At 45.5% G+C, this 27605-nt stretch overlaps 1 protein-coding gene across 3 annotated transcripts in view; it reads right to left on the bottom strand.

Moving 5' to 3' along the window:
- flt1 (fms related receptor tyrosine kinase 1) overlaps nucleotides 1–27605 on the bottom strand; it is a 306847-nt gene that overhangs the window by 110484 nt on the left and 168758 nt on the right. For all 3 annotated transcript variants that reach the window (XM_068033545.1, XM_068033546.1, XM_068033547.1), the window contains exon 12: nucleotides 20258–20366. In XM_068033545.1, the coding sequence (XP_067889646.1) occupies nucleotides 20258–20366 (109 nt within the window). The remainder of the gene's footprint in view (nucleotides 1–20257; nucleotides 20367–27605) is intronic.

The following is a 27605-nucleotide window of genomic DNA, read 5'->3' as shown; positions in this document are numbered from 1 at the left end:
TTGAACCCGGGTCGCTGGAGCTGTGAGGCTGCGGTGCTAACCACTGCGCCACTGTGCTGCCCTTCTACCACCCATAAGGACAAGGGCAGCAGGTGCATGGGAAAACCAACATCTCGAAGTTCCTCTCCAAGTCACACATCATCCTGACTTGGATCTGTATCACCATCCCTTCATTGGGTCAAAATCCTGAAACTCCCTCCCTGTGGAAGTACCCTCCCCACACAGACAGCAGCGGTTCAAGAGGCAGCTCACCACTACCTTCTCAATGGCAATTAGAGATGGGAAATAAATGCTGTCCTTTCCAGTGATGTCCACTTTCTGTAAATGAATCAAAAAGGTCCTTAAGCACTCTTTCAGAAGGGGTCCATGGATAGCGGTCAGGAGCAGAAGCAAGTTTTTGGTGAGTTTTTGCTGCGCTATCCCAACATGATGAGACCCAACTGCAGCATCCCTAAATCCACCTAGTTTGAGATTATGTATTTACCCACTAAGCAATTAGGAAACCCCCACACAATAGAGGAAATCTTAACTCCACAGACAGAATCAGCAATCCATTATAACAGCCAGGACACATTTGACTTTTGCTGTCAGCTGCCCACACAAAACGGATTCCAGAGGCAGCTCTCCAATTTGTGCCTGTGCAGATTGGACAGCCTCGTGGCTGCCAAGCTGGCACTTAGGTAAGTTGGATGGGGGGTTGGTTTGGGAGGGTTGTGTGGGGCAGAAGGAGAGGGAAGAGTGGGCGTCAGTGGTCCAATCATCTTTGGAAGGCCCGGAGTAGCACTCCTGCTCCTCAAAAGCTTCACTCAGTAGGATGTTAAAATTGCCTCAGGGTCCTAATGACATCATTGGACTCCAATTACATTTTTGCATGAGGCGTACACTTGAGCATCCAAGAATACACCAATTAAAATTGCCTTAGGGATTAAATTGGAACAGAATTTTCACCTGGTTTACACGGGGGGGGGAGCAAGTTAAAAGTTAATATTTATACTATTTCTTTTTATACAAGCTTTGCAATGTTTCAACTAATTTAATACCAGAAGCATAATCATTTGTCAGCCACAGCAAGGATGCCTCAAATTCTGTTACTGTTTAAAACATTTGTATGGTTGAAACAGGTTATCATGTTCCTCAACAGCCTTTGATGCACGACTTTTATATTTAAATCTGATAGATATGGAAAAGTTCTGATCTAAACAAAATAAAAATTAAATGCCAAAATTCTTCTGACTGATAGCCATTGGCAATATAATCATAAAAGCAAAATACTGCGGATGCTGGAAATCTGAAATAAAAACAAGAAATGCTAGAATCACTCAGCAGGTCTGGCAGCATCTGTGGAAAGAGAAGCAGAGTTAACGTTTCGGATCAGTGACCCTTCTTCGGAACTTCGGCAATATAATCATTTCTGTTTATGCCTTTCTAGTTGTAGTAAATTACTTCTTGACCTTATTATGTTTACTAGACTAATACTTGGAATGGGTGGGTGGCCTTATGAGGAAAGGTTGGACAGGCTAGGCTTATATCCGCTGGAGTTTAGAAGAGTAAGAGGCGACTTGATTGAATATATAAGAGCCTGAGGAGTCTTGAAAGGGTGGCTGTGGAAAGGATGTTTCCTCTTGTGAGAGAATCTAAAACTAAGGGGTCACGGTTTAAAAATAAGGAGTAGCCCATTTAAGACAGAGATGAGAATTTTTTTCTCTCAGAGGGTTGTGAGTCTTTGGAACATTCTTTCTCAAAAGGCGGTAATCTTCAGCCAGAAGTGCCGAATGGGTGATCTATCTCGGCCTCCTCCTGAAGTTCCCAGCATCACTGATGCCAGTCTTCAGCCAATTCGATTCATCAAGAAACGACTGAAGGCATTGGATACTGCAATGGCTAGGGGCCCTGACAACATTCCAGCAATAGTACTGAAGACCTGTGCTCCAGAACTTACCACGCCTCTAGCCAAGCTGTTCCAGTACAGCTACAACACTGGCATCTACCCAGTAATGTGGAAGATTGCCCAGGAATGTCCTGTACACAAAAAGCAGGACAAATCCAACCCGGCCAATTACTGCCCCATCAGTCTTCCCTCGATCATCGGTAAAGTGATGGAAGGTGTCATTAACAGTGCTATCAAGCGGCACTTGCTTAGCAACAACCTGCTCAGTGACGCTTTGTTTGGGTTCCACCAAGGCCACTCAGCTCCTGACCTTATTACAGCCTTGGTTCAAACATGGACAAAAGAGCTGAACTCCAGAGGAGAGGTGAGAGTAACTGCCCTTGACATCAAGGCAGCATTTGACCAAGTATGGCATCAAGGAGCCCTAGCAAAAGTGAGGTCAATGGGAATCAGGGAGAAATCTCTCTGCTGGTTGGAATCGTACCTAGCGCAAAGGAAGATAGTTGTAGTTGTTGGAGGTCAATCATCTCAGCTCCAGGACATCACTGCAGGAGTTCCTCAGGGTAGTGTCCTTGGCCCAAACATCTTCAGCTGCTTCATCAATGACCTTCCTTCAATCATAAGGTCAGAAGTGGGGATGTTCGCTGATGATTACACAATGTTCAGCACCATTTTCGACTCCTCAGATATGAAGCAGTCCGTGTAGAAATGCAGCAAGACCTGGACAATATCCAGGCTTGGGCTGTTAAGTGGCAAGTAACATTCCCGCCAAACAAGTGCCAGGAAATGACCATCTCCAACAAGAGAGAATCTAACCATGTCATCTTGACATTCAACGGCATTACAATTGCTGAATCCCCCACTATCAACATCCTGAGGGTTACCATTGACCAGAAACTGAACTGGATGTAGCCATATAAATACTGTGGCTACAAGAGCAGGTCAGAGGCTAGGAGTCCTGCAGCAAGTAACTCACCTCCTGTCTCCCCAAAGCCTGCCCGCCATCTACAAGGCACAAGTCAGGAGTGTGATGGAATACTCTCCACTTGCCTGTATGGATGCAGCTCCAACAACACACAAGAAGCTCAACACCATCCAGGGTAAAGCAGCCCACTCGATTGGCACCCCGTCCACAAAAAACATTCACTCCCTCTACCACCGACGCACAGTGGCAGCAGTGTGTACCATCTAAAAGATGCACTGCAGCAATGCACCAAGCCTCCTTAGACAGCATCTTCCAAACCCGCGACCTCTACCACCTAGAAGGACAAAGGCAGCAGATGCATGGGAACACCACCACTTGCAAGTTCCCTCCAAGCAACACACCATCCTGACTTGGAACTATATCACCATTCCTTCATTGCCACTGGGTCAAAATCCTGGAAACTCCTTCCTAACAGCACTGTGGGTGTACCTACCCCAGATGGACTGCAGTGGTTCAAGAAGGCAACTCACTACCACCTTCTCATGGCGATTAGGGATGGACAATAAATGCTGGCCTGACCAGCAAAGCCCATATCCCATGAAAGGAATTTTTAAAATCAAAATCTTTTAAGGCGGAGGTCGATAAATTCTTGATTAGCAAAGGGGTGAAAGGTTATCTAGGTTAGGCAGGAATGTAGAGTTGAGGTTACAATCAGATTAGCCATGATCTTGTTGAATGGCAGAACAGTATCAAGGGGACAAGTGGCCTACTCCTGCTCCTAATTCGTATGTATGTTCATATACATAACAGATGTCTATTACATATCTTTTATAACTTGTGTTGAATGAAAACTTTTAAAAAGAGTAATCGTCTCGGCAAGGCAGTGATATTATGTGTTGTTGTTCAATTACAACTTAACAAGGTGAGTGGAAGCTATATGCTTCCCAACAGGGAAGGAAGTAAAATCATTGCCTGTTACCTCAAGTCAATCCCATGCATTTTTAAACAGCAAGAGAAAAGTATTCAGACTAGTATGCTTTAAGTAAGGTTTTCATTATGAAAGCTCCTTATATAATGCAACAAAACACTTTTGTTTGCATCACATAGAAAAATACATTCCTAATTCCCATTATTAAAGGTTAATGACCTTGGGTTGGGCTCATGAAGAGATATTATCGGGCTTTGTGAGATAAATGCAGAGGCAATAGCTTCTACTTGCTGGACGTCACACCAGAAAATGTGGAAATGGGAGTTTGTAGTGGCAATTCAGAAAGCTGAAGGACACACATAGAGAGCACACACAGCCTTTAAATCAGCCAACTGTCAGAACTGCCATTTGGTACAAGGTTGGCACAAATAACAATGATTGATTATAATAAGTATCAAAGTTGGCCAAAATGGGCTTGGTCTAAAATTGATAAAACTAATGCAGATTAAATATTTTTAACTTGATAGATTCCTTTAAGGTACAATTCCTGTAAAAAGAGCTTTTTTTCAATGCACAGCTTCAGGTAGGAATATCACCTTACAAAATATTTTACAAAATTGTGCTCGTGGATCAAAGTTGCGATCATTTGATGATCAGTCCAGTAGTTAACGTCCTCCGAGCAAATGTTTTGTTTCTTCTTATCATGGTGATTATTTTTTTAATTCGAGAGAAAAATACTGAAATAAAATTCAGCAAAGTAACAGTAAGTTTAGAAAGCACTACTTCCACTTATGCAGAGGACAGTTCCGATTTTTCCGGTCCATATCTGTTACTAATTCTTAAATTAAACCTACAAGGATTTAACTTTTTTTTTGAGAAACATACATGAAAGCCTGAACCCCATAAAACAGGGTGCCTGACTAGGTTGAAAAGATGAGGTAAGTCCACATGAGTTTTAAAACTTATAAGAGGAAGGAAAGACTAAAAGACTTAAGAATTTTTAATATATTTTAATATTCTAGTGTTATACCTTAAACTTATTCAAATATTCATTGTTTTTTAATTTGATTTATTTTAATATATTATTATTACAAGTAGAAAAATAATGTTACTATAATCTAAGTGATGGGACTACATAGAATTACAGTATTAGAATGAACGGCACTGAAACAGGCTATTGGATCCAAATTGTCTATGCCTGTGTTTATCCACCATGCAAGCCTCTTCTCACTCTAATTACCTCTTCACCTTGCCTCCTTCTATCCCCCTCTTCCTTATGTATGCATCTTCTTCTTTGTCCTCCTTATCTCGAGAGACAATGGGTAAGCGCCTGGAGGTGGTCAGTGGTGTGTGGAGCAGCGCCTGGAGTGGCTATAAAGGCCAATTCTAAAGAGACAGGCTCTTCCACAAGTGCTGCAGAAAAATTTGTTTGTCGGGGCTGTTACACAGTTGGTTCTCCCCTTGCGCCTCTGTCTTTTTTCCTGCCAACTGCTAAGTCTCTTCGACTCGCCACACTTTAGCCCCTCCTTTATGGCTGCCTATATATGTATGCATCATGACTACCTATAAATCTATCAATGCTATACACCTCAACAACTCTATGTGGCATTGAATTCCACACTGTCACCACGCTCAAGAAAGAAATTCCTCTTAAAATCATTATTTGCTCTGTTACTGGCTATCCTATATTTATGATCCCTTGTTCTGTGCCCACCCGTGAGTGGAAACAGACTCTACTTATGGGACTATCATCATCAATTTTTCAGGTTGCCTAGGCTCACCTCTGAGTTAGAATTATAGGTTTAAACTTGATACAATTATACAGGGCCTTGGTGAGGCCACACCTGGAATATTGTGTGCAGTTTTGGTCTCCTTATCTGAAGAAGGATGTTCATGCTATAGACGGAGTGCAGCGAAGGTTTACCAGACTGATTCCTGAGATGGTGGGACTGACGTATGAGGACAGATTGAGTCAGTTAGGGTTATATTCACTGGAGTTCAGAAGAATGAGGGGGGATCTCATAGAAACCTATAAAATTTTAACAGGACTTGACAGGGTAGTTGCAGGAAGGATGTTCCCGATGGTAGGGGAGTCCAGAACCAGGGTTCACAATCTAAGGGTATGGGGTAAACCTTTCAGGACTGAGATGAGGAGAAATTTCTTCACCCAGAGAGTGGTGAGCCTGTGGAATTCGCTACCACAGAAATCAGTTGAGGCCAAAACATTGTATGTTTTCAAGAAGGAGTTAGATAAAGCTCTTGGGTCGAAAGGGATCAAAGGGTATGGGGCGAAAGCGGGAACAGGCTACTGTGTTGGATGATCAGCCATGATCATAATGAATGGTAGAGCAGGCTCGAAGGGCCGAATCACCTACTCCTGCTCCTATTTTCCATGTTTCTATGTTTCCCTCTCGGAATTGGGCATATAACCTTGGCAGTATGAAGTACTACATTGTTAGAGCTGCTGTCCTTCAGATGAAGCATTAAACCAAAGCCCTGTTTACCTGTCCCAGTGCTTCGGATAAACTTTAAAGAAGAACAGAGAGCTCCCCCAATATTATGGTCAACATTCCTGTCTCAACCAACACCATCAACAATCACAATTAACTGTTCATTTATAGAACATAGAACATAGAACAGTACAGCACAGTACAGGCCCTTCAGCCCACGATGTTGTGCCAAACCTTTAACCTACTCTAGGATCAAACTACCTGCATACCCTTCATACTACTATCATCCATGTACCTATCCAAGATTCGCTTAAATGTCCCTAATGTATCTGCTTCTACTACCACCGCTGGCAGTGCATTCCACGCACCCACCACTCTCTGTGTAAAGAACCTACCTCTGACATCTCCCCGAAACCTTCCTCCAATCACCTTAAAATTATGCCCCCTGGTGATAGCCCTTTCCACCCTGGGAAAAAGTCTCTGGCTATCCACTCTATCTATGCCTCTCATCATCTTGTACACCTCTATCAAGTCACCTCTCATCCTTCTTCGCTCCAATGAGAAAAGTCCTAGCTCCCTCAACCTTTCTTCATAAGACATGCCCTCCAGTCCAGGCAGCATCCTGGTAAATCTCCTCTGCACCCTCTCTAAAGCTTCCACATCCTTCCTATAATGAGACGACCAGAACTGAACACAATATTCCAAGTGTGGTCTAACCAGGGCTTTATAGAGCTGCAGCATAACCTCGCGGCTCTTAAACTCAATCCCCCTGTTAATGAAAGCCAACACACCATACACTTTCTTAACAACCCTATCAACTTGGGTGGCAACTTTGAGCGATCTATGGACATGGACCCCAAGATCCCTCTGTTCCTCCACACTACCAAGAATCCTGTCTTTAAGCCAGTATTCTGCATTCAAATTCGACTTTCCAAAATGAATCACTTCACACTTTTCCAGGTTGAACTCCATCTGCCACTTCTCAGCCCAGCTCTGCATCCTGTCAATGTCCCGTTGCAACCTACAACAGCCTTCCACACTATCCACAACTCCAGCAACCTTCGTGTCATTGGCAAACTTGCTAACCCAGCCTTTATAAAAATCACAAAGAGCATAGGTCCCAGAACAGATCCCTGCGGAACACCACTGGTCACCAAGCTCCAGGCTGAATACTTTCCATCTACTACCACCCTCTGTCTTCTATGGGCCAGCCAATTCTGTATCCAGACAGCCAACATTCCCTGTATCCCATGCCTCCTTACATTCTGAATGAGCCTACCATGGGGAACCTTATCAAACGCCTTGCTAAAATCCATATACACCACATCCACTGCTTTTCTTTCATCAACGTGTTTTGTCACATCTTCAAAGAATTCAATAAGGCTTGTAAGGCATGACCTGCCCCTCACAAAGCCATGCTGACTGTCTCTAGTCAAACTATGCTTTTCCAAATAATCATAAATCCTGTCTCTCAGAATCCTCTCCAATAATTTGCCCACTACCGACATAAGACTGACTGGTCTGTAATTCCCAGGGTTATCCCTATTCCCTTTCTTGAACAAGGGAATAACATTTGCCACCCTCCAATCATCTGGTTCTACTCCAGTGGACAGTGAGGACGCAAAGATCATCGCCAAAGGGGCGGCAATCTCTTCCCTCGCTTCCCGTAATATCCTTGGGTATATCCCGTCTGACCCCGGGGACTTATCTGTCCTCATGTCTTTCAAAATTTCCAGCACATCCTCCTTCTTAACATCAACCTGTTCGAGCATATCAGCCTGTTTCACGCTGTCCTCACAAACGACCAGGTCCCTCTCACTAGTGAATACTGAAGCAAAATATTCATTTAGGACCTCCCCTACCTCTTCCGACTCCAGGCACAAGTTCCCTCCACTATCCCTGATCGGCCCTACCCTCACTCTGGCCATCCTCTTGTTCCTCACATAATTGTAGAACGCCTTGGGATTTTCCTTAATCCTACCCGCCAAGGCTTTTTCATGTCCCCTTCTAGCTCTCCTAAGTCCATTCTTCAGTTCCTTCCTGGCTACCTTGTAACCCTCTAGAGCCCTGTCTGATCCTTGCTTCCTCAACCTTAAGTAAGCTTCCTTCTTCCTCTTGACTAGCTGTTCCACATCTCTTGTCATCCAAGGTTCCTTCACCCTACCATCCCTTCCTTGCCTCATCGGGACAAACCTATCCAGCAGTCGCAGCAAGTGCTCCCTAAACAGCCTCCACATTTCTGTCGTGCATTTCCCTGAGAACATCTGTTCCCAATTTATGCTCCCCAGTTCCTGCCTAAGAGCATTGTAATTTCCCCTCCCCCAATTAAATATTTTCCCATCCCATCTGCTCCTGTCCCTCTCCATGACTATAGTAAAGGTCAGGGAGTTGTGATCACTATCACCGAAATGCTCTCCCACCGAGAGATCTGCCACCTGGCCTGGTTAGTTGCCAAGCACCAAATCCAACATAGCCTCCCCTCTAGTCGGCCTATCTACATATTGAGTCAGGAAACCTTCCTGGACACACCTGACAAAAACTGCTCCATCCAAACTATTTGCACTAAGGAGGTTCCAATCAATATTAGGGAAGTTGAAGTCACCCAGGACAACAACCCTGTTACTTCTGCACCTTTCCAAAATCTGCCTCCCAATCTGTTCCTCCGTGTCTCTGCTGCTATTGGGGGGTCTATAGAAAACTCTCAATAAAGTGACTGCTCCTTTCCTGTTTCTGACTTCCACCCATAATGACTCAGTAGACAAACCCTCCTCGACGACCTCCCTTTCTGCAGCTGTGATACTATCCCTGATTAGCAATGCCACTCCCCCACCTCTTTTACCATCTCCCTATTCCTTTTGAAACATCTAAACCCCAGAACATTCAACATCCATTCCTGCCTCCATATCCAAGTCTCCATAATGGCCACAACATCGTAGCTCCAAGTACTGATCCACGCTCTAAGTCGATCACCCTTATTCCTGACACTTCTTGCATTAATATAGACACACTTCAACCCATCATATTGGCTGCAACTTTGCCCTGTCATCTGTCTAACCTTCCTCACAGACTCTCTGCACTCTCTATCTGCCTGTTCAACAGCTACCCCATCCACTGATCTGTAGCTCCGGTTCCCATCCCCCTGCCAAACTAGTTTAAACCCTCTCGAAGAGTGCTAGCAAACCTCCCGCCCAGGATATTGGTGCCCCTCCAGTTCAGATGCAACCCGTCCTTCTTGTACAGGTCCCACCTTCCCCAGAAGGTATCCCAATGATCCACATATCTGAAGCCCTCCCTCCTACACCTGTAGCCACGTGTTCAGCTGCACTTGCTCTCTGTTTCTAGCCTCACTAGCACGTGGCACCGGTATCAATCCTGAGATTACTATCCTGCTCGTCCTGCCTTTTAGCTTCCAACCTAACTCCCTATATTCGCTTTTCAGGTCCTCATCCCTTTTCCTAGCTATGTCATTGGTACCGATGTGTACCACGACTTCTGGCTGCTCCCCCTCCCCCTTAAGAATCCCGTAAACTCGATCCGAGACATCCCTGACCCTGGCACCCGGGAGGCAACATACCATCCGGGAGTCTCCTTCGCGACCACAGAATCTTCTGTCTGTTCCTCTAATCATTGAATCTCCTATCACTTTCGCTCTCCTATTCTGCCCCCCTTCCCTTCTGAGCCACAGAGCCAGGCTCAGTGCCAGAGACCTGGACGCTGTGGCTTTCCCCTGGTAGGTCCCCCCACCCAACCGTATCCAAAACTGTATACTTATTCTTGAGGGGAACGGCCACAGGGCCATCATTGTTTATGGGATGGTGCTGGATACAGAAGGCTGAATTTTACCAGCCCCTCGATGTCAAGGGTTGTGGCGGGGGTGGGGGCTGTAAAATACTTGCGGGAGAGGCCCACCACGATCTCTGATGCCGTGAAGGACCTGCCACATTTTACCTGCGGCGGCGAGGCCTTGGTATCATCCCCCTGCCGCCAAACGGCGGGGCCTTCATTTGCCTATTCAAATTTATTCAAAAAAATGTTAATGAACTTACCTGGACCAGGTGGCCGTCCCACGCCGATATTGCGGCAGGTGGCTGGAAGTCCCGCGCCTTCCGAACCCCGTTTGGGATTCAAGCCGAGACACTGGTCGGGAGGGAGGGAGGGAGCGGGGAAAACATTTTTTATTGGATGTGGGGATATTGGGAAAGGGTTGAAGGGGGGGAAAGTTTGGGATGGGAATAAAGTTAATGTTCGTGAAAGAGACTATTCAAAAATATTGGGAGGGGTGGGTTGGGAAAGGGCCTCCAGCTTTTCTTTATTTTTCTAAACAAAATCCACAGTAATGTTACTTTAAAAATTCGAATTTTTGCTAAGGGCTTGAAGCCCTTTAAAAATGGCGCCGGCGCCTGTGTGGTGGCGCTAGATGCTGTTGCTGGAGATGGAGTGGCCGCCCTCTCTACGCCATCAGGGGCAGCCGCTCTGCCGCCTCCATTTAAATGAGCCCCTGCATGAAATATCGCGGGGGCTCAGAGACGGCGCATCTGTGTGAGCGGACCACCGAGCTGAAAGCGTGCCGCCGCAAAATGCGGTGCGCTCATAAAATTCAGCCCAAAATGTCTGCCTTCACAGTCACTAAATTTCAAAGTTAATTCAATATGTTAAATGTTTAAGTATGCCCCCGAGAGATGTGATAAAATGCTGTAAAAATGCACGTTTTACTTTCAAATATCAATCAGTAATTTATTGTTGATATCTAGGCAAACAAAACTGGCTGTGAATCATTCCATTTCAACCAATCGCTCTCTCTGATTTGTCCTTGTATTTAAAGCATACCTTTCCTCCTATTCATCGTGGCCTTTGAGGAAACTGGCAGTTTTTAACCTCCTTCCTTCCCATTATCTTAAGTACCATTTGACATAGCTGAGGTGAATTTGTATATCATCTGGACTCTCCAACAGAAATGATAAATATTCTCCAAGAAACACTATTAGCACAGTTAGTGTTGGATAAGTGCTTTTTTAAGACATCAAAATGTTAATGTGTGCCTCTTTATCTGGAATTTGTTGGTCAGCATATATCTTGCAATTGTTTTCTTTCAATATGAGCTACTTAGAGTGGAGTTGCTGTTAGCTGATCGTCACAAGGCGAGCCTCTTTAAACAGCGTTCAAATCACATGCAGCTTCCACAGTGCGGACTGAGACACCGACCACTCCCTGGTGTGCAGCAAGGTTACACACAAACCAAAGAAGCTGCATCACTCCAAGCAGAAGGGCTGCCCACGCATCAATACTAACAGAATTTCTTATCCACAGCTGTTACATAAGTTTCTAAATTCACTTGAAAAAGCCCTTCAAAACACTCCTACAGGGGATGCAGAGACCAAGTGGGCCCACATCACAGACCCCATCTATGACTCAGCAATGACTACCAATGGCAAACGTGAGAAGCAGAATGCAGACTGGTTTCACTTTGAAGAGCTGGAACCTGTCATAGCAGCCAAGCGCATTGCACTGTTGAACTACAAGAAAGCCCCCAGCGAGTTAACAACCGTAGCACTTAAAGCAGCCAGAAGCGCTGCACGACGAACAGCCAGGCGCTGCGCAAATGACTACTGGCAACACCTATGCAGTCGTATTCAGCTGGCCTCTGACACCAGAAACATCAGAGGAATGTATGACGGCACTAAGAGAGCTTTTGGGCCAGCCATTAGGAAGATGGGGGAGGCGGTGGCGTAGTGGTATTGTCACTGGACTAGTAACGCAGAGACCCAGGGTATTGTCTGGGGACATGGGTTCAAATCCCACCACAGCAGAAGGTGGAATTTGAATTCAATTAATAAATCTGGAATTAGAAAGCTAGTCTAATGATGGCCATGAAACCATTGTCGATTGTTGTAAAAACCCATCTGGTTCACAAATGTCCTTTAGGGAAGGAAATCTGCTGTCCTTACCTGGTCTGGCCTACATGTGACTCCAGACTCTTACATGCCCTCTGAAATGGCCTAGCAAGCCACTCAGTTGTATCTAACCGCGACAAAGTCAATAAAAAGGAATAGAACCGGACGGAACACCCGGTATTGACCTCGGCACCGGAAACGACAACGGCAAACCCAGCCCTGTCGATCGCCGTTCCTTCACTGTCGCTGGGTCCAAATCCTGGAACTTCCTTCCTAACAGCACTGTGGGTGTACCTACTCCACATGGACTGCAGCGGTTCAAGAAGGCAGCTCACCACCACCCTCTCAAGGGCAATTAGGGATGGGTAATAAATGCTGGCCTGGCCAATGATGCCCACATCCCATGAATGAATAAAAAATAGATCACCCCCCTCAAGTCTAAATCAGGGGACACGATCACTGACCAACGCAAGCAAATGGACTGCTGGGTGGAGCACTACCTAGAACTGTACTCCAGGGAAAATGTTGTCACTGAGACCACCCTCAATGTAGCCCAGTCTCTGCCAGTCATGGATGAGCTGGACGAACAGCCAACAAAATCGTAACTCAGTGATGCCATTGATTCTCTAGCCAGTGGGAAAGCCCGAGAAGGACGGCATTACCCCTGAAATAATCAACAGTGCCAAGCCTGCTTTACTCTCAGCACTCCATGAACTGCTTTGCCTGTGCTGGGATGAGGGAGCAGTACCACAGGACATGCGCGATGCCAATGTCATCACCCTCTATAAGAGCAAGGGTGACCGCGGTGACTGTAACAACTACCGTGGAATCTCCCTGCTCAGCATAGTGGGGAAAGTCTTCGCTCGAGTCATTTTAAACAGGCTCCAGAAGCTGGATGAGCGTGTCTACCCTGAGGCACAGTGTGGCTTCCGAGCAGAGAGATCCATCATTGACATGCTGTTCTCCCTTCGCCAGCTACAGGAGAAATGCCGTGAACAACAGATGCCCCTCTACGTTGTTTTCATAGACCTCACCAAAGCCTTTGACCTTGTCAGCAGACGTGGTCTCTTCAGACTACGAGCAAAGATCGGATGTCCACCAAAGCTACTAAGTATCATCATCTCATTCCATGACAATATGAAAGGCACAATCCAGCATAGCGGCACCTCATCAGACCCCATTCCTATCCTGAGTGGTGTGAAACAGGGCTGTGTTCTCGCACCTACACTGTTTGGGATCTTCTTCTCCCTGCTGCTCTCACATGCATTCAAGTCTTCAGAAGAAGGAATTTTCCTCCACACAAGATCAGATGACAGGTTGTTCAACCTTGCCCATCGAAGAGCGAAGACCAAAGTACGGAAGATTCTCATCAGGGAACTCCTCTTTGCTGACGATGCTGCAGTAACATCTCACACTGAAGGGTGTCTGCAGAGACTCATCGACAGTTTTGCAGCTGCCTGCAAAGAATTTGACCTAACCATCAGTCTCAAGAAAAGAAACATCATGGGACAGGACATCAGAAATGCTCCATCCATCAATATCGGCGACCATGCTCTGGAAGTGGTTCAAGAGTTCACCTACCTAGGCTCAACTATCACCAGTAACCTGGCTCTTGATGCAGAAATCAACAAGCATAGGGGAAAGGCTTCCACTGCTATGTCCAGACTGGCCAAGAGAGTGTGGAAAAATGGCGCACTGAACACAAAAGTCCGAGTGTATCAAGCCTGTGTCCTCAGTACCTTTCTCTACGGCAGTGAGGCCTGGACAATGTATGGCAGCCAAGAGTGACATCTCAATTCATTCCACCTTCGCTGCCTCCGGAGAATCCTTCGTATCAGGTGGCAGGACCGTATCTCCAAGCTAGAAGTCCTTGAGGTGGCCAACATCCCCAGCATATACACCCTACTGAGCCAGCGGCGTGTGAGATGGCTTGGCCATGTGATCCGCATGGAAGATGGCAGGATCCCCAAGGACATATTGTACAGCGAGCTTGTCACTGGTATCAGACCCACCGGCCATCCATGTCTCCGCTTTAAAGACGTCTGCAAACATGACATGAAGTCCCGTAGCATTGATCACAAGTCGTGGGAGTCAGTAGCCAATGATCGCCAGAGCTGGTGGACAGCCATAAAGGCGGGGCTAAAGAGTGGCGAGTCGAAGAGACTTTGCTGTTGGCAGGAAAAAAGACAGAAGCAGAAGGGGAGAGCCAACTGTGTAACAGCCCCGACAACCAATTTTATCTGCAGCACCTGTGGAAGAGTCTGTAACTCTAGAATTGGCCTTTATAGCCACTCCAGGCGCTGCTTCACAAACTCCTGACCACCTCCAGGCGCTTACCTCTCGAGACAAGGAGGCCAAAGAAGAAGAAGAGGGCTAAATTTTGAGGTCCTGCCAGGGACAGGAATGGAGACAGCAGGGGATGAAAATACCAGCGCCGGCTGATGTGTCAGTTTCCCGTCAACCTTTCAGGCGCCGGCAACTTTCATCAGGGTGGTGTCAGGGCACCCCGAGAACCCGCCTGATCCTTTAATGATGCCAATTAAGGTACTTAAAGAGCTCATTCTGAGCTCATTGAGGGCCATGTTCAGATTTTGGTGGGGGCGCACAGGTTGCACGTGGTGTCTGGGGCAGACCAGATGCATGGAGGCAGCAACACAGTGGGAACCAGTCATGACTGCCCCAACAAATTATGAAAGGGAGAATAGTGGAGAGGGGGACTTGGCCATTGGCACACAGGTAGCATTGGGTCAGCGGAGGTTGCAGGAAGAGTGCAGGCGGTGCAGTGGGGGGGGGCCGGGTCGTCACCCTCCTGGCATTGCAGTGGTATAAGAGAAGGGGACAAGTCATCCAGACACAATTGGGAGTCCACCTGAACCCAAGGAAGGCAGCAACTGGCAATGGGAGCATGACTCTTAGATTCCGGGTCCAGTGGTGATGAGGAGCAACATTCTCGGCAGGAAGGGCAGAGCCCCAGTTATCAGAAGCGCAGAGGAGAGGGATTAGGGGTAGAAAGGACATGGGGGCCCTGCCCTCAGCTTAGGATCTACTACCGAAAACGGAGCCTTGAGATGCCAGAGGTGACTGTGCCTATCCAGGCAGATGGTCACAGAGATTTGTGCCCTCTTCACAACTCGCAGCACTGCTCGCCATTCCCTGCCAGTAGTGTCAAAGTCACTGTGGCCTTGAACTTCTTCGCCTCTGGCTCCTTCCAAGGATCAGCTGCAGACTTTGATGGTGCCTTGCAAGCGGCTGCACACCACTGCATTTCATAGGTCACTGATGTCCTTTTGCAAAAGTTGGACAGTCCATACAATTCCTGGAAGATGGTACCTTGCAGCCACAGAGGACAGTGGGTTTCACCTCCATTGTTTGATTCCCCCAGGTGCAGGACATCATTGACTGTAGCAAATGTCCAATTGGTCTGTGACCACAAGAGCCTCCTGCATGTGTGCGCTCTCTTTCCTGGAAGCTAACATGACTCCTTCATCTACTGGCAGTCCAGGATGTTGCAGCTCTTCATTTCATCCCACAAACTACATGGATAAGGGACAAAGGCCATCCCTTGAAGAATGGCTACTCACCCCTTTAAGTGACCTTGAGAAGCAGACACAGAGACCCTATAACCACAGCCATCTGCTCACTAGGACAATCATTGAACAGGCCATCAGACTTCTGAAGATGCGATTCCAGTGCCTGGACTGGTCAGGTGGTGCCTGCAGTACACTCCTGCAAGGGTCTCACGCATGGTAGCGGTCTCCTGCGTACTGCAAAACATGGCCTTCAGAGAGGTGCAGACCTTGAAAACAATGAAGCACAGGATGGACACAGCTCATTGGAGGAAGAGGAGAAGCAGGACGTGGAGGACGAGGGGGAAGATGTAGAATACTGAGGTACCCTGGCTGCACAGGGCGGTGGCCAGGGCCGGCAAGGGCTCGAGGGTCCCATCAGGATGTGATTAATGTCAGGGATCATTTGATTCCGGCTCATTTCAGCTGAGCCTCTCTAACCCAGGAGGAACCTCATGGTATGGAACTCACATAGAGCTGCCTGTGAGAATACTTCATTTGAACACATCGCCTGGAACAGCTCAACTCTTACCGCCAATGAAGAAAGGACATCTGCCTAGAGGTTTCACTGTCACTGTTCATGGACCCTTGTTCCCCTTCATCACTTCATCCCTCTTGTCCTGTACTGCCATTAATAAAAGGAGGCTCACATGTCTAGCTTCATGTGTCAATATTTACATGGTGCCCAAAATGCAAAAAGTGCATATTTACAAGTGATAGACACCCCAACGACCCACTCAGTGCTCTGCCTGACATGGTGGCCTCCACTGTTGTCCACTTATGTGCTGCGCCCCTTGTGGGCTCAGAGGAGATGGCGGCAGCCTGCTCACTTGTCTAGGCTTGTGGCTGAGATGCTTTTGGCAGTTGCCCTCATTGTGGAGATGCCAGTGGGGTCACCACCAGAGGCTGCTGCACCAGCATCATTGCACGGACAGCATCTGTCACTGGGTCCTGCTGCACAGTCAGAGGCCAAGGAGGCCAATAATGATGATGGGATCCTGTGAGAGGTGGCACCCTCATCCTCTTGGTGACTGCCTCAGCCCTTGGCTGGCATTTCAGATGGCTGGAGGGAACCACCAGCTGGGGCGCAATTAGCATCCCCTCCAGACATCTCTGCATCATCAGCACCACTGAGCGGTCACGGCTACATTTTAGTTTAGTTTAGTTTAGTTTTAGTTTAGAGATACAGCACTGAAACAGGCCCTTCAGCCCACCGAGTCTGTGCCGACCATCAACCACCCATATATACTAATTCTACACTAATCCCATATTCCTACCACATCCCCACCTGTCCCTATATTTCCCTACCACCTACCTATACTAGGGGCAATTTATAATGGCCAATTTACCTACCAACCTGCAAGTCTTTTGGCTTGTGGGAGGAAACCGGAGCACCCGGAGAAAACCCACGCAGACACAGGGAGAACTTGCAAACTCCACACAGGCAGTACCCAGAATTGAACCCGGATCGCTGGAGCTGTGAGGCTGCGGTGCTAACCACTGCGCCACTGTGCCGTCCACACATTGTGTGGCATGCAACCTGTGAACGTCAGTGCGCAGTACTTGCATGCACTCCGTGTGCTGCCGCATATGGCTCTCCATGAAGTTGGCCACTCTCACATGGAGGAACTCAAGTCCTTAAAGCCCTGAGCTATTGTGGTACACATGAGCTGGATGAACTCCTCCATTCTCAACCCATGACCCCATACCTCCTCCAAGGGGAACTGTCCATGGCTGCCTCTGCCTCTGGCACCTCCTGCTGCACACTCATGACGTGCTCATCACCCAGTGCTACCTATCTAATTGTGCACAAAGACCGACCGAGGTGACTGTATCTGTGCTGGTGGAGGGTGCACTTGTAAGGTGTGACAGTGCTTGGTCTGAGCTCTGCTCCAGCTGCGCTTGGCCTGATGATATTGAGGGAATCAGTCTTATTATCTCGACACAAGAAGAGATCATGAGAACTAGCCTTGGAGAACAGTAACCTCTGCATGTGCTGAGGTTTCCTAATGCAGCTTAGAGTCCAGCATGCTGTCAGATGGGATGAAGTGCAAAGCACTGCCCCCAATGAATGCAGTTCACTCTCTAATCACCATCTCCACCATGGATGCCCATCTCATCCTTGCCCAACTTCCTCATGGTCAGCGACCTTGGTGATGTCCATGGCTTCCTCCTCTATTGAGGTGATGACATGCAGGCATAGAACCCCTCCTCCTATCTGTGCCCTCCCTCAGGCATTATGTGCCCTTTTCTCCTGCAGGGACAAGAGAGAGAGAGATAAGACACTGCTGGCCTCTATGGCCAATGCCAATGGCTCCTATTCATTGGAAGCTGCATGTTTCAGTGCTGGCAGGTCCTTAGCAGCACGATGGCTCTGAGTCATTCTGAGGGGTCATTGAGTGTCCTGAGCACATACTCCTCCCATGTTCAGGAGCAGCATGTGTCCTCAGGCTCCTCAGCTGGAGTGCCTGCTGAAGGGTGAATACCCAGAGGCATGTCCTGATGGTTTGGCATTGCACTCAGCTTGCCAGAGTGAATAAGGTCATTAAACCTCTTCCTACACTGGACCCAGTTTCTGCACAACACATTCTGTCTGCTCACAGTGCCGGCAAACTCCATCCAGGCCTGCTTGGTTTGGGAGGGTGACCTTCTCCTGCCTCAAGGAGGACCATCAGGTCTGCAGACATAAAACAAGGGGCTGCCGTGCCCTGGGTTCTAAGCATCTGCCTCTCCTGAGTCATCTTTCCACCAGCAGGTAATGCAATGTAACGGCAGTCACAGCAATGGTTGCCATGCTCTGTTTAAATCAGGCTTGTTCCCTTTCAGTCCTGCCTCTGTTTCCATCTCTACGGCTGCTAATAGGCCAACCAGCCCACTCTCGAGCCAATTAGTAGATTGCTGCCATAGAAATTGTGGGCTGTGACTGCTTCCCCCAGGGGCAGGATCGGGACCCAGAAACAGCCCCAATGTCAGTTTCCTGTCCCCAGAAAGAAAATCCTGCCCCTATTTTCAACAGACAAAGATCATGTACCAAGTTCCACATTTAATGCCCCTTTGGTATAGGGTACAGCATTCTTCTTTGTTAAAGAAAGAGGAGATTCTTGGTAGCTGCAACTAGAACTGGGAATCATGAGCTTGTATCTTCAACTGACATTTGCACTTACGCTTCCTATTGGCAACAGTTTCAAGTCTTAACTAAGTCATTCGTGAGAGGAAAGGAAAGCTAATAGGGTGGAGTCCCTTCCGACATCACTCCAGCATGCCTCCTGGGCAGTTGATCAAGGAGCAGTGATGACAGAGAAACAAGCTAGAACTATCCAGGTATCCTGATAGACAAGGATATTGTGCATGAAGGGAATTAGTGGGGAGGAGAAAGCAAATAAAGAGAAGAAAATAACTGAGGAGTTTGGATGTAAGTTAATATTACTTTTTGATAGTGGATTTCACCTCCTATGTTTTCCCCTAATGTAGCCAATAGGAGTTTTGTCAGAGTATTTTTTTTAAGCAAACCATGCTATAGTTGCCTGCTGTGTAACAAAGAGGCAAGGATCTATTCTAAAGATTGATTCTCACCTGAGTTATCAGGTTACTTAAATAGTATATTTTTGGACTCTGAGAAAATAGTTGTATTAAAGCACTGATGAATGAAAATTCTGTTAAAATCACTGCCTACCACACAGCAAAATATTAATACTTTGAGTCTCTGAATAACTTGAATACACAGGGGAAATAATTAATTATTAAATTAAAAATGTTTGAATTACAATTGAATTTCCAGCTAGAGATTATACAGCAGAGCTATAATTGAACAAAGAAAATTACCATATTTAACAAGTGTAACTACTTGTTTAAGATTAGAGTTTGTGATACTGTGAATTACTGCCTGCCCTTTATAGAATCCATAAGGAATCAATTATTTCAATGGAAGACAAATTGATAGGGATTGTACATCAGGTGGGTAATCCAGTCCGTCAGGTTACCGCCAGGCAACAGAATTGAAAATTGCTCCCAATTTCTCTAATGTTCTCCTTGCCAGCCACCATCCTCCATCAACTCCAACTTGTTCCAACTCAGATGTTCATATACTGTAATATACACAAACCAACTTGCCCTTCACAGCCATTAAGACTTAAGTACAATGGCTCCCTGTCCCCCAACCCATACATATTCTTTTCTTCAAATTGATCCATGACTTCTCAACAACCTGTTCGATTTTATAGCCCTTCCCATTCCAACTTCAGTCTTTTATGCATCTGCTCCCCACACCACACGACTATCTTCTACCCCCACCCCACTCCATATCTCGTGCTTGGTGGCAGAGCTTACAGATGCTTTGGCCTTACTTTCTTGAGTTCCCTCCCTAAATGCCTTCACCTCTCTCTCCACATTTAAAAACAGTCTCAAACCCTATGTTTTTGACCAAGCCTTTGTTCACCACCTTAGCTGAATCCCTACTGTTTCATCCCTTTCTCCTGTTTTACTTTTTCTCTCTCCCCCCGCTCACCATCGATTAAATTGACATAGTATGTTTTTTCTTTGAAGTCAATATATAAATGCAAGTTGTTATTCTTTTTAAACATGCAATTCAATTCCTGCTTCAGTCTCTTACCTGTAATATAAAAGTTAATATTTCTTTCATCTTTTCCAATTTTGTTTAAAGCCAAGCAGCGATAAATTCCAGAAATATTAGCTTCAGCCACCACCAGAACACTAACAGTCTAAAAGGAAAAGGGGAAAAAACACAATCATGTACATCCTATTCTCACCAAATGGAAAATTTCCTTTTGCAATGGTGTGACAGGTACAATTACTCAATGGTCCCAGTTATTCATTGACATAATTGTGAAATTGTTACATTTCAACCCTTTGAAAATATTTTATTTTAAAACAATGGTATTGGTAGAATAACAGGAAAGCTGTCCCTATGGAGACATTTATATCTTTATTGTTCTGTTCCTGTCTTTGAATATGCAGACGGATTTGGTTTGTGTCATACTTAATAGTAGCTGAGGCTGGTTTCTAGAGTCAGTTCCAGCCAGGTAGTCATAGAGGTATAGAGAGTCATAGAGTCATACAGCATAGAAACAGGCCCTAGTGCTTTATTTATATTGATCTGCAGTCTTCTTGCTCAGAAGAGAGCTCTGCTTGCTCCACATTTGGGTACAGTCAGGAATGTCTTCACTCCAAACCTTTATATCAACTCTGGCTGGCTTTAAACAGTGTCTAAACTGGACCTCCATGTAGTTTAAAACACAAAGATCTGAATTTTATTGGCCCCTCGCGCTGCCGGTCGCAGCGCGGGGCGGGAGCCAGTAAAATGTTGCAGGGAGAGGTCCGCCTCGATCCACAATGTCAAGAAGGGCCCACCGCATATTACCAGCAGCGGAGGGACCTTGGTGTAGCCCCACCCCCCCCCGGCCGCCTGGCAGCAGGCCCTTCATCTACATATTTAAATTGACAGTAATGATATTCAAATGAACTTACTTGCCACCCCACACCGATTTTACGGCCTCCGTTCGGCCTTCACGCGCCTTCAGAACTCCACATGGAGTTCCGAGGCGAGAGCCTGGTGGGGAGTGGGGAGTAATAAAAATTTCAGGTCGGGAAGGGTGGAGGAGTGGGGAAATCAATTTTTATTGGATGGTGGAAAGGGATTATAGGCCGAATGTTATAAGTTTAGGGGTAAAGTTCAGGTAGAGAAAAAGGAATGTGTTGGTCATTTCAGGCATTGAAATGACCAATTGGGGGGGGTTAGGGAAGGGCCATCCGCATATTTCTTATTGTTTATTAAAAATTTAATACTGCTGCCCATTTAAAAATTTAAAGTAATTATAAGGGCTGAAAGCCCTTTACAAATGGCACCGACGCCTGTGTGGTGGCGCTAGACACCGTTGCCGGGGACGCGGAGGCCACCGCCACACGTCATCGGGGGCAGGCACTCCGCCCCCACCATTTAAATGAGGCTCCACACGAAATATCACGGGGGCTCTGCAGCAGCCGCACCCCGCCGAGTTCAAAGGGCGCCACCGCGAAGCACAGCGCCTGAATAAAATTCAGCCTAAATGATTTGAGACTGCCTCATCCAAAGGGTCTCGCATTGCTCTCCTTTGAAGTCACATTTAATGCAACTCTACAGTTACAATGCGACTTTATTATCACTGCAAAGTTTTAGTATAAATATACCATCTAATTTTCCAAAAACATTTCCATATAATAGGATAAATAATAATAGTAATCTAAATTTTTAGCTTGTATCAAATACATATTTATTTATGTATCAGTGCATACTGTGATTATTTTTTAAATTATTTTTTGGAACTTATTTTGCACCAATATGCTTTTTTTAAACCATTGTCAGCCAGTAGCGACCCCTCCATCTTTCAAAATCAGCAAAGGCACACTTGAATTTTCATCATACCCAGTACTATATTTGTTGCCAGTTTAGCCCTGGAGTTAAACTGCATTGAAAAGCTGACATCATCTGATTCTGTTGTCCAAAAGAAGAATGACCTCAGGATGATCCCAAAGCAATTTACAGCCAAATGAAGTACTTTTGAAGTGTAGTCAATGCTGTAATATAGGCAGTCAATTTGTGCATAGCAAGATCCCAAAACCAGCAATGAGACAAATGACCAGATTATAATTTTAGGTGTTGGTTGGGGTAAATGTTAATCCGGACAATGGGAAAACTCCCCTGCTCTTCTTCATATAGTGTCATGGGTTCTTTTACATCCAACCAAAAAGGAAGACAGGGCTTCAGTATAGAGTCTTGTCTATGAGATGGGACCCCTGGCAGCACAGCACTCCCTCAATATCACATTGTGAAGTCCCAGCCTAGATAATATGCTCAAATCTCTGGAGCAAGACTCGCACCATGACCATCTGATTCAAAGGTAAAAGTGCTACCATTCAGCCAAGCTTCACATCTATTGTATAAGATTTAGAAGCTTCTTTAGCTTGCATTTTACTTATTTAACACATTGTAAAATTAGAATAAAATAGCCAATTTAAATATACATATAGATTGTTTCTCCCCTACCAATATTTTCCCTTTAGTTCATTATACACTATGGGTACAGTAGTGTATTTATTATGTTACTGGACTAGTAATTCAGAAAACTAGGTGCGAGTTCAAGTCCCACCATGACAGTTTGAGGATTCAGTTTTTAAAAATCTGGAAATAAAAAGCTGTTATCAGTGAAGGTGACTATAAAGTTGTCGGATTATTGTAAAAGCACAGCTGCTTCACTAATGCCTTTGAGGGAAGGAAACCAACCATTCTTAGCCAATTTGGCCTATGTGGGACTTCCCACACCAATGTGGTTGACACCCTAGCAAGCCACTCAGTTATCATCCCCTTCTCAGAACAACTCAGGATAGGCATTCTGAGCAATGTTCCCGCTAAGCTGCGCAAACGCAGAGCCACGGAAAAACCCGGACGTCCCATGCAGGTTGTGCACAAGTTGGTCCCTTAAAAGTACCGCATGTCTGCAGTCGCGCAAAAAAAGTTAAAGTGGCTGCACACTTAAACAAATTGCCCGTACACTCAAAAAAAAATTAGAGTTCATTTCGAGAATGAATAAAAAGAATTTTTTAAAAGCCCATAATATCTGCAAGACCTTTCTTAAAAACAGTGCAATTATCCAGTACATGGGCTGCTGGTCAACCAGTGCTCAAGCTGTATCAACCAATTTGTGATGACACAGTCTGGATAATGTTTGTTTTTATCCCTCTCCCACAAGCTGTCCAGCCAAGAACTGTTGAAATTCATCCCATCCATGGTTGATAGAGTTGAGTGACAAGCAGCCCTGGACCTTGAACCTGAAAGCATTCAATCGTGATTTACAATGACAATAGAAAGGGCGTTTTGGTAATTGAATGATCCACAACTTTCAAATGCTTTAAACATATATACTGTAAGTATTTCTAACAGAACAGCATGGCCTTTGGGGTGTGGGCTAAGGAATCCTTATCTCTGAGGAAAACAGTGATAGAGCTTTATTAATGGAGTTTAATCATTTAAGGGCACTATCTCTGCCATGTTATAATTACTATGTTCAGCTCTTCTCATTTATCAAGTAGTTTGTGCGGAAATGTTGCTAAAACATTACGGTCATCGTTCTGTTTTAATCAGAGTGAATTTATGCTTATTTCCTCTGCTTTCCTTCAACCCCGATATGTACTATCTTTAACTGTTAGGGAGTCATATTAAGGAGAACATTAAGTACATCAGTGTTGTCATTATGTTGTCTATTCTGATAAATCCTTTGACTTACCATTCCTTGTTTTCAGGGACTCAGCTTGCAAGCATAACATGAAGGCCCTAAATGTCGACTATCACACCTGGGAGACACTAGCCGATAAAAGAGGGAAATGGTGACACGTCCTGTGGACTGGTGTGCACTACCACGACGACCAGTTGCTACAGCAGCTTGGCAACAAGCACCAACATCAAAAACAACTCACAGCGTCAATTGGCAGCTTCACATGAAGCACTTGTGGTAGAATCTGCCTCTCAAGGATTGGCCTTCACAGCCATCAGCAAAAGTGCACCAAGAGAAGACATCCCACCTAAAAGGATTTTTTTTCTGCATATATAAAAGCAAAATACTGCAGATGCTGGAAATCTGAAATAAAAACAAGAGATGCCGGAAATACTCAGCAGGTCTGGCAGCATCTGTGGAGAAAGAAGCAGAGTTAATGTTTCGGGTCAGTGACCCTTCATCAGAACCCTTCATCTGCATGTCCATCATCTTTCGTAGATGGAAGAAGGCCAACCCAATCCAACTGCAATTACTATACATAGTAGAGATAGCTAATGCCCATTTGATTACTAATTTTCATTGTGAAACTTGGCAGAATTTTTTAAAAACTGCAGTGTTCCTATCACCAAGATTTTACCTTTTCAATTGATCTTAGTTTTTAAAAAAATGAGACAAAGGCCACAAATTCCTAAGAACACTAGATATCTAGGATATCCTGTAGCAAAATTCTCTGAGATTCTTAGAGAGTCATGATATTCCTTTGATTCCTCTGCTAATATAGCTCAGTCATTCATGCTGTTAATAAAAATCACTTATCTCAGTGACTATTATGTCTGGGACTCTGTGAAAGAGATGAAGGAAAAAAAGCATCAACTTGATTAATTTAGTAGTCAGAAGTCATATCAAGCCCCATTAAATACTCAAGCATAACATCTAGACTGAGTTTTCAGTGCATAAACTGAGGGCATGTCTGCTTGCTTATATAAATATAAAGGATTCCATGGTACCAGCAAAAGAATAGGGAGTTCTCCAAGTGTCCTGGCCAACATTTGTCCCTCAACCAATACCATTAACAACATTCATTCATTTGCTGTTTGTGGGACCTTTCTGCTGCCAAAACTGGTTGCCATGCTTGCCGACATACGGTGACTACACTTCAAAAATCCAATGATTGTAAAGACTTTTGGAACATCCTCAGGATACAATAAGGAGCTATATTTGCAGGTTCTTACCTCTTAAAGAATTAGCAGAAGGGTAGAGTGAGAAAAACAGACAGAAAGAATAACGGAATAAAAGCAAAATACTGCAGATGCTGGAAATCTGAAATGAAAACAAGAAACGCTGGAAATACTCAGCATGTCTGGCAGCATCAGTGGAGAGAGAAGCAGAGTTAACGTTTCTGGTCAGTGACCCTTCATCAGAACTGATAAATATTAGAAATGTAAAAGACTTTAAGCAAGTAAAGCGGGGGGGAAAGGGAGGCAAGAGATAACAAAAAGAGAAGGTGTTGATAGGACAAAGTCACAGAGAATAACTGACCAGAAGGTCATGGAGCAAAGGCAAACGGTATGTTAATGGTGTGTTGAAAGACAAAGCATTAGTACAGAGAGGGTGTGAATAGACTGTAAAGCACAAAGAACTCCAAGCACAAACATTAAAAAAAGTTTAAAAACAGAAACAGTTGAAACAAACTAAACACACTAAAAAACCTAAAATAAAATAACCAAATAAAAAAGACCTAAAATAAAATGACCAAAAAAAGAAAATAAGAAAAGATAACTAAACATAAAAAGGGGGGGCCATCATGCTCTGAAATTATTGAACTCAATGTTCAGTCCGGCAGGCTGTAGCGTGCCTAATTGGTAAATGAGACGCTGTTCCTCCAGCTTGCGTTGATGTTCGCTGGAACACTGCAGCAATCCCAGGACAGAGATGTAAGCATGAGAGCAGGGGAGGATGTTGAAATGGCCAGCAACCGGAAGCTAGGGGTCATGTTTACGGACTGAGCGGAGATGTTACGTAAAGAGGTCACCTAATCTGCGTTTGGTCTCCCCAATGTAGAGGAGACCACATTGTGAGCAGCGAATACAGTATACTAAATTGAAAGAAGTACAAGTAAATCACTGCTTCACCTGAAAGGAGTGTTTGAGACCTTGGATAATGAGGAGAGAGGAGGTAAATGGGCAGGTATTACACCTCCTGCGATTGCAGGGAGTAGAAAGAATAAGAGTAAGTGCAGAAAACAATACATTGATAATTATGTGATCTGAGTATAGGATTAGTATATTAGTTGTATGGTGATTCGGGATATTATTCAAAATGACACTTCTAATTTTATTACGGCACTCGGACTCCAGTTACACAATCAGAGACCTGAGCGGTGACATCATTAGCGGATGCGACAGGGGCATGAACAGAGTGGTAAAGAAGTCCCAGGACACAGCGCAGACCTGCGAGGAGGCAGCAAGAGCAGAGGGCAGCAGTAGTGTAAAGAGAGCAGGAGAGAAGGCTCGGGACAGAGAGGAGCTCTGAGGGTAAGTAAACTGGTTGAGTAAGTAATTTCTTTTTTTAACAAAAGCAGTCTTCAATTGGAGAGCTGGGAGGTGAGAGGGTACGAGGTGATTATTGAGTAGCTGGTGAAACTTTTTTGTCCAGATCAGGGACAAGTCTTAAGTTTATTTCTGGTAAGTTTAGCTAGTCCTCTAATAAATAGAGGCAGGGCAGGGCACCCGTATAGAGCGGCTTCCACCAGGGTCCCACGCCTCCTCTGGATGGCAGGACTGAGTGCCCCGGTGCGTCCGAACGGCCACCGAGAGCGAGGAAGTGGAGGGTGTGCAACAGCAGCCCATGCAGGAAACCCCTCCGCGCATAATGGAATAGCATGGAGGGGATTTCTGAGGGATGGCTCAGGTTGTGGGGGCTGAGGTTCCTGAGGGAAGTTTCGGGGCCTGGCACCAATGAGAAATTCCATCAGAACAGGGTTAGCTTGGAGGGGGTGCTCCACACACCTGAGCCACCTCAACATCTTTGACTTCCATTAGGGCTGAGCAATATTGTTTTAAGTTTCTTGATGGCTTTGGCCGCAAGCTGGACACTAGCAAGGACGCACATCATGTCAGCTCTTCCGGCGACATGGAATTTAATAGAGAGAAGGAATAGGGTGAGGCAATATAGACTTAATGGCACAGTTCTAAAGCTTGTGCAGAACAGAAGGACCTGGGGGTGCATGTGCATCGATCTTTGAAGGTGGCAGGACAAATCGAGAGAGTGGTTAGCAAAGCATATGGGATCTTGAGCTTCAAAAATAGATGCATTGAGCACAAAAGCAGGGAAGTTATGCAGAACCTTTATAAAGCTCTGTTAAGGCCCCAACTAGTGTATTGTGAAGAGTTCTCATTACCACACTTTAGGAAGGATGCGAGGGTCCTTGAGAGGGTGCAGATGAGATTTACCAGAATGGTTCCAGGGATGGAGGATTTTAGCTACAAGATTAGGTTGGGAAAGCTGCAGCTGTTCTCCTTGGAGCAAAGGAGATTGAGGGGAAATTTGATAGAGGTGTAGAAGGTTATGACAGACATCGATAAGTTAAACAAGGAAAAACTGTTCCCAATAACTAATGGTACAAGGACTAGAGGATACGGACTAAGGGACACAGAGCAAAGGTTTTGGGCAAGAGATGCAGGGGGAATGTGA

The sequence above is a fragment of the Heterodontus francisci genome, chromosome 6, assembly GCF_036365525.1.
Source record: "Heterodontus francisci isolate sHetFra1 chromosome 6, sHetFra1.hap1, whole genome shotgun sequence".
NCBI lineage: Eukaryota > Metazoa > Chordata > Chondrichthyes > Heterodontiformes > Heterodontidae > Heterodontus > Heterodontus francisci.
Note: the sequence above shows the minus strand (reverse complement) of the source record. Positions and strands in the feature narration are given on the sequence as shown.